The sequence below is a fragment of the Elephantulus edwardii genome, unplaced genomic scaffold (genome assembly GCF_000299155.1).
Source record: "Elephantulus edwardii isolate Elephantulus edwardi_28Jun2011 unplaced genomic scaffold, EleEdw1.0 scaffold00164, whole genome shotgun sequence".
Classification (NCBI taxonomy): Eukaryota; Metazoa; Chordata; class Mammalia; order Macroscelidea; family Macroscelididae; genus Elephantulus; species Elephantulus edwardii.
The window spans coordinates 6,460,729-6,467,937 of record NW_006399914.1 but is presented as its reverse complement, the minus strand read 5'-3'; the positions used below and the strand labels follow the sequence as shown (position 1 = coordinate 6,467,937).

General features: G+C 40.7%; 1 protein-coding gene across 1 annotated transcript in view; it reads left to right on the top strand.

The window, feature by feature from the left end:
* Positions 1-2,168: 2,168 nt before the first annotated feature.
* SPPL2A (signal peptide peptidase like 2A) overlaps positions 2,169-7,209 on the top strand; it is a 66,069-nt gene continuing 61,028 nt past the window's right edge. The window contains exon 1 of the mRNA XM_006895332.1: positions 2,169-2,255. Within this exon, the coding sequence (XP_006895394.1) occupies positions 2,169-2,255 (87 nt within the window). The remainder of the gene's footprint in view (positions 2,256-7,209) is intronic.

Genomic DNA, 7,209 nt, shown 5'->3' with positions numbered 1-7,209 from the left:
CCTGTGAACAACAGCTCTAAATCTTCCTCTATCCTACACTATCCTCACAAGCTCTGATATGCTCAAACCTGTTTTTACAGTTACTGTGTCAGTCTATCACATTGAGGGCCTTCCTCTCTTTTCTTGACCCTGCACCTTTCCGACATGTTGTCTTTTTCCAAGAACTGGCCCGTCCTGATAACATGCCCCAAGTATTCCAAAGTAAGATGAAGTTTCACCATCCTTCTAAAGATGTACTTAGTTGCACTTCCTCCAAGCTGACTTGTTTATTCTTTGCGTAGTCCATTGGATATTCAGTACTCTTCTCCAGCATTACAATTCTAAGGCATTGCTTATTCATCTATCATCTTTATTCATTGCATCTTTCAGATGCATAGAAAGTAACTGAAAAGACGATAGGTGGAATCATACACACCTTGGTCTTCACATTGACATTCTTGGTCCTTAGTATTCTGGAGAAGTCTTTGATAGCGTGTTTTCCCAATGTACTTACATCTTTTGATTTCTTGACTGCTATTACTATAGGTGTTGATTGTGGATCCAAGTAAAATGATGTAATTGGTCATGATGTCTAGTGGTAAAGATGGTGAGGATTTTTGTTTTCTTGATGTTGAGCTGTAATCCATATGGAAGACTTTAGTCTTCTTCAGTAAGTGCTTCAAGTCTTCATTTCACTTCATTGAATGTCAAATTTTAAATGAGGTTATTTATTTCTTTCCCCCATTCCAATACCTCTTATTTTATGTGTTGACTGTCCTCAGATTCTCCAGGTACAGGGCGTGATCTACTTTCCCATTGCCCACAGAATGCTCTGACTCCATGTAATTCCCTGTTAGATGTCTTGACTTATACTCAACCACAAATTAAATAACTAAGATTGCACTTGTGACCTGTAAGTCTTAGGTTAGGAATAGAAACAAAGTAGTTGTCTTGTCTATATAAGTTATTAGGTAAAATGTTGAACATATGTAACAAGGAATGAAATGATATAGTTTTCTTGGATTGTTTTAAATTTTTTCTCCCTCAAGATTGATATAGATGCCAGACCAGTCCTTGGAGAGGGATGTCATGCTAGGGGAGGGTGGAGGGACAGCACAAGAGAGGAAGACCCTTGATGAGTTGGATTGTTTCCATGGCTAGGGTAATGGAGTAGATGTTTCAGAGACAATAAGATTGGCAAAGAATAGAGGAGGGTTTAGGGCTGTTGTACATACAGTCTATAGTGGAAACTGTATTGAATCCACCATGTTCTAAGAAACCAAGTTACAGAAGGATTAAAATTGGAATGCAGCGCTTCTAATTCAGTCACAGCCATAATCAGATGTAAGGAGAGTTCCTCTAGAATGTGACTTGTAATACTTTTTATCTTGCCTGAGGAAAGTGAGCAAGGAAAGGGGGGACCTATCATAATGCCAAGAGAATTCAGATGGCCTACAGGTAAGAAACGGTACTACTATCCCAAAGGCACACAGTTCAAATCCACCAGCTGCTCTGTGGGAGAAGAATGGAAAATCTTTTTCTGTGCAATTTACAGCCTCTGAAAACCCACTAGAGGGTTTTCAGCTATGGGTCAGTTTCACCTTGAACAGCAACAACAAATACCACCAAGGAATAATCACTGGAAATGGAATGACTCTTTTTTTATCTGGGCTCATATATGATAAAGCCCTTTGAGCCTGGGGAAAGATTAGGGTCTCCAAGGAATACCTACATATGCTGATGGAAACACCTGTTTACCACAACTGACAGAGAGCAAGCCTTCCCTTAGAGTTAGTATTCTGAATTGGGACCCTCCTATAGTACAAGAGAATCAATTTCTCTTTGTTAACACCATCTGCTTATGGTCTCTCTATTATAGCAGCTTTATGTCACTAAGACAGTTTCGTACCATTAGAGTGGGATGGTACCTTATAAACTAATAAACACTTTAAATGTGGACACGGTTTTGGAATTGGATAATGAGCAGTCTGGAAATGTTTCAAGGTGTCTAGTAGCAAAATCCTAGATTGCCTTAGATGACTGGTGGAATAATAAACATCAGAGACAATTCTGGTGAAGGCTCAGAAGAAAGCACCAGATATGGTGCAGACTACAAGAAGTAGAGGCAGAGAAACAGTATCAGTAGAACTATGATACTTGGACAGAGATGGAGACTGACACAAGACAGCATGGAAGTCTACCTGTGGAGCGAGCAAGCAGAATGCCTTCAGGCAGGAGATGTCCTGGTAGAAGTGGGACCGTTTTGGCGCTTAAAAGTAAAACTAGGCTTGCTGTACCACAAAGCTAGAAAGTTGTGTGCCTTTGGGCTTACTAGTGGAGTGAAATAACTCTGGGCATTTGTTGGCAAAGCTAAAGAGCTTTGTAACATTTGCTAGAGCAGACAGAGGCTACCCTGGCCTCTTACAAGGACTAAGGAGCAAGGGCAGAAGAGCTGTCTCAGTCTCAAAGGGTAAGGGCACAACTCCTGGGATCTCAAAGTGTGGGAGCATGACTTCTGGGATTTCTAAGGGTAAGGTCACAGTTTCCTAGGTTCAAAGAGTCAAATCTTTGCCAACTAGATTCCAGGTGTCGAGCTGCCTTCAAGATGGGGCCACCACCCAAAACTGAAGGGATAAGCTACCATGCCCTAGTGAACAGAAGAATGGGGCCTATCAAGGAGGCAGGGTCACCATCTAGTCTGACTAATTTATCAAGTCTGCCCAAAGCCAAGGGAGCAGAGATGCTCTCCAAGTAGGCCTCAGTAGCCAAGAAGCCTACACTGTGAGCACAGAAATAAAGGCCGGCCCCCAGAGTCTAGAGGGCAGAAACAGTGCCGACATGGTCTCAGAGAATAAAAATTATTTTCAAGCCTTGAGGGTGAGTAGTATAAATTGTTTTGCTGGATATTTATCTTGCTTGGTGCCTGTGGCCCTTTTTCCTCTCCCAGTTTCTTACATTTGTAATGGAAATATATGTTTTGTACTTGTTTAACCACTGTTCTTTAAAAGTGAATAACCCAGGTTCTAAATTAATATAGATGAAGAGGAATTTTGTTTCTTAATAGAATATAGACTAGTAGTTCAAGTAAGACTTTTGTGATAAAGCAGTGGGATGGGTTGAAAGTGTTTTGCTTATGACAATGACATAAATTTCGGAGGGACCTCAGTACCGTCAAAGTAATCGCCAGGAATGAAGGGTACTTTTTCAGATCTGGGCTCCTATCTCATAAAGCTCCTTGACACATGGAGATCTTCAGGGACAACAGGCTGAAGGAAACAAGAACTGTCTACCATAAACAAAAGAAAGGGCCTTTCCCCAAAGCTGGCACCCTGAATTTGGACTTCTACCCTTCTAATCTGTAAGAGAATACATTTTTGTATGTTAAAGTTTTTCACTTGTGGTCTGTTCATTATAGCAGTGTTAGATCATTAAGACATAGCTTGTTAAGCACTCTTAAAGGAAATGAAATGTATATGATATTGTTGTTGTTGTTATTGTTGTTGTTGTTATTGTTGTTGTTGTTGTTAGGGGCTGTTAAGTTGAGTATGGCCCATGGTGATCCTATGAACAATAGATCTGAACCCTGTCCTATTCTGTGCCATCCTCACGCTTCCTGACACATTAGAACCCATTGTGGCAGTCACCATGTCAGTCCACCTGGTCAAAGCTCTTTTTCTCCTTCACTGACTTCTACCAAGCATCATGTCCCTCTCCAAGAACTAGCCTCTCTTAGCAATATGCCCGAACTGTGAGAGGTGAAGCCTCATCAGCCTTACCTTCAAAGAGCGCTCTGTCTGCACCCTCTCTGCAACGTATCTGTCTGTTCTTTTGGCAGTCTATGGGCTCTTCATTGTTTTTTTCCAACACCACAGCTCAAAGGCATCACAACTTTTTTCTGTCATCTTTATTCATTATTCAGATGAATAGCAAGTAATCAGAAAGACTATGGCCTGAATCAGACGAACCTTCGTCATCACATCATTACTCCGCAATAATGTGGAGTGGTCCCTAATTGCAGACTTTCCCAGTGCAGATAATCAGTCTCCTGATTTCCTGACTGCTGTTACCAACGGTGTTAATTGTGGATCTAACTAAGAGAATTGTTGACAGTTTCCATCTCTTCTCCATCCATCATGATGTTGCCTATAGGTCCAATGATAAAAATCTGTTTTCTTGACATAGAGATGCAATCCATACCAAAGACTGCATTTCTTGCTCTTCTGCAAGAAGTGCTTCAAATCCTCCTCACTTTTAGTAAGGAAAGTGTGTCATCTACATAATGCAGGTTATTGATGAGTCTCCCTCCAGTCCTGATGCCACAGTCTTCTTCATAGAATCCATCTTCTCAATAATTTGCTAAGCATACACATTGAATAGGTATGGAGAGAGAACACAACCCTGGCATACTCCTTTCTTAATTTTAAACCATGTAGTGTTCCCTTGCTCTGTTCACACAGCAGCTCCTGGTGTACGTGTAGGTTTCTCATGAGCACAGATAAGTGCTCTGAGATTCACATTCTTCTCGCCCTAGACATCAAATGGCTTAAAGTAAAGAATACCAGAAGAATGTTTTATTTGTTCTTTATTGACTATGCAAAGGCATTTGACTGTGTGAATCATAACGAACAGTGGGTGATATTAAGAAGAATGGGAGTTCCAGAGCACTTAATTGTGCTTATGTGAAACCTATACATGGTCCAGGAGGCTGCTGTGTGAGCAGAGCAAGGGAACACTGCATGGTTTAAAATTGAGAAAGGATGTATTAGGGTTGTTTTCTCTCTTCATACCTATTTAATCTGTATGCTGAGCAAATTATTCAAGAAGCTGAACTCTATGAAGAGGAGTGTGGCACTGGGATTGGAGGGAGACTCATCAATAACCTGCATTATGCAGATGACGCAACCTTGCTTGCTGAAAATGAGGAGGACTTGAAGCACTTCTTGCAGAAGAGCAAGAAATGCAGCCTTTGGTATGGATTGCATCTCAGTGTCAAGAAAACAAAGAATCTCACCACTGAACTGATAGGTAACATCATGATGGTTAGAGAAAAGATTGAAACTGTTAACAGCTTCTTTCTTGGATCCACAATTAACACCCTTGGTACCAGCAGTCAGGAAATAAAGGAGACACATTGCACTGGGAAAATCTGTGATTAAGGACCTCTCGGAATTATTGAGGAGTAAGGATGTAAGTTTGAGGACTAACGTGTGTGATTCAGGCCATGGTCTTTCCAATCACTTGCTGTGCATCTGAGAGCTGGAGGATGAATAATGATGACAGCAGAAGAATTGATGCCTTTGAGCTGTGGTATTGGAGAAGAGTATTGAACATCTCATAAATGGCCAAAAGAACAAACAGATATATCTTGGAGAGTGTGTGGTCAGAGTGCCCTTTGGAGCCAAGAAGGAAGAGGCTTCACCTCACATACTTTGGGCTTGTTGCTAGGAGGGGCTATTTCTTGGAGAGGGACATGATGCTGGGAAAGCCAGAGGGCTAGCTAAAGAGAAGAAGCTCTTATGTGTCAGAAATTGTCAGGATGGCACAGAATAGAACACAGTTCAGATCTTTTGTTCATAGGGTCATTATGAGTCGTTCTCAACTCAGTGGTACCTAACAACAATAGAGCCTAGCAGAGGAAAAAAAAAAAGCATGGCTAAATGGTAAGGATGTTGTTGTTGACCCAACCCATAGCTGACTCTCCATTGGGTTTTCAGAGGGTGTAAATCACACAGGAGAGTAAGTCTCTTTCTCCTATGGAGCAGCTGGTGAATTCAAACCACATACCTTTGGGTGGTAGCACAGCACCTCACCACTAGATCACCAGAGGATGAGGGTAGTGTGTTAAATAAATATTTAAGTGGAGAATAATTCTTTTCAAAATTAATATGAGAAAATTAAAATTTGGAAAATTTCATGTTGAGCTTGCTTTTTAAAGGGGAAGAAGACAAATGAACTGACAACTTTTGACCAGAATCCTTGAACTGTGCCAGTTACCTGAATAGGAGTATAAAAGATCCATTTTTAGTAAGTTGGTACTGGATTAGTGAGTCAGCATCAAGGATCTATTGGCACTGAGTCCAGGCGTTCAAATGGAGGTGGTTGGAACTCCAGTCCAGGAGACTGGATTGAAAATGTAGATGCAGCCTCAGGAGACAGGGCAGTGAAGGTCAGTGCAAGATTGAGTCAATATAAGTATACTAGTGAAATAAAGCACTGTATACACATCTTTCTATTTAAGATCTGCTTGATCTTTTTAAAAGGAGCCCATGTTAAGAAGATTAAGCAAGGTTAAGCTGCTAGAAAGGTCTCAGTTCAAACCCATTAGATGATTCACAGTAGAGAGATGTGGCAGTATGCCACAGCTGTAAAGATTACAGCCTTGGAAGCCCTACAAGGAAGTTCTACTCTGTCCTGTAATGTTGATATGGGCTGGAATTAACATGACAGCCTTGGGGGTTTTTAAATTACTGCTTTAAAGAGTTTTGAAAGTCTTTTGACATTTGTCATTAAAAAAAAAACCCAACAGAACACCTCTTTAGGAAAAAAATGAACAATGGAGTAGACAGCTGTAACATTAAGACAGACTTGTTACATTGTTCACTATCATCAAATTGACTACAACTTAGAGCAACCCTGTGAACAACAGATGTGAATCTTACCCTTTCTTGTCCCATCCCCATGATCCTCGTCATGTTCAGGCACTTTGTGGTAGTCACTGTGTCAGTCCAGCTTGTGAAACGTCTTCATCTTGTTCTCTGACCTCTCGCTGTCCCAGCGTAATGTCTCTTTCCAAGGACTCCTGAAAATATGGCTAAAGTGAGACGAAGTTTCGCCATTCTTGACTCTAAGGAGCACTGTGGTTGTACTTCCTTCAAAATATATTTCATTCTTTTGGCACTCCATGGGATATTCAGTACTCTTTTCCAGCATCACAATTCTAAGGCATTATTTCTTCTATCATCCTTGTTCACTGTCCAACTTTCAGATGCATAGGAAGTAATTGAAAAGACCCTGGCTCAGATCAAGTTCAAAGTGGCATCTTTTCTTTTTTGCTCTTGGAGAGGTGTTTCCCAAAGTAACACATCTTTTGATTTCTTGACTCCTGTTACCATGGATTTAATTATGGACCAAGTAAAATGAACTAATTTTGTTCATTTAACATGATTATCTATTGATTCCATGGTAGAGATTTTTATATTCTTGATGTGGAGATGTAACCCATATTGAAGT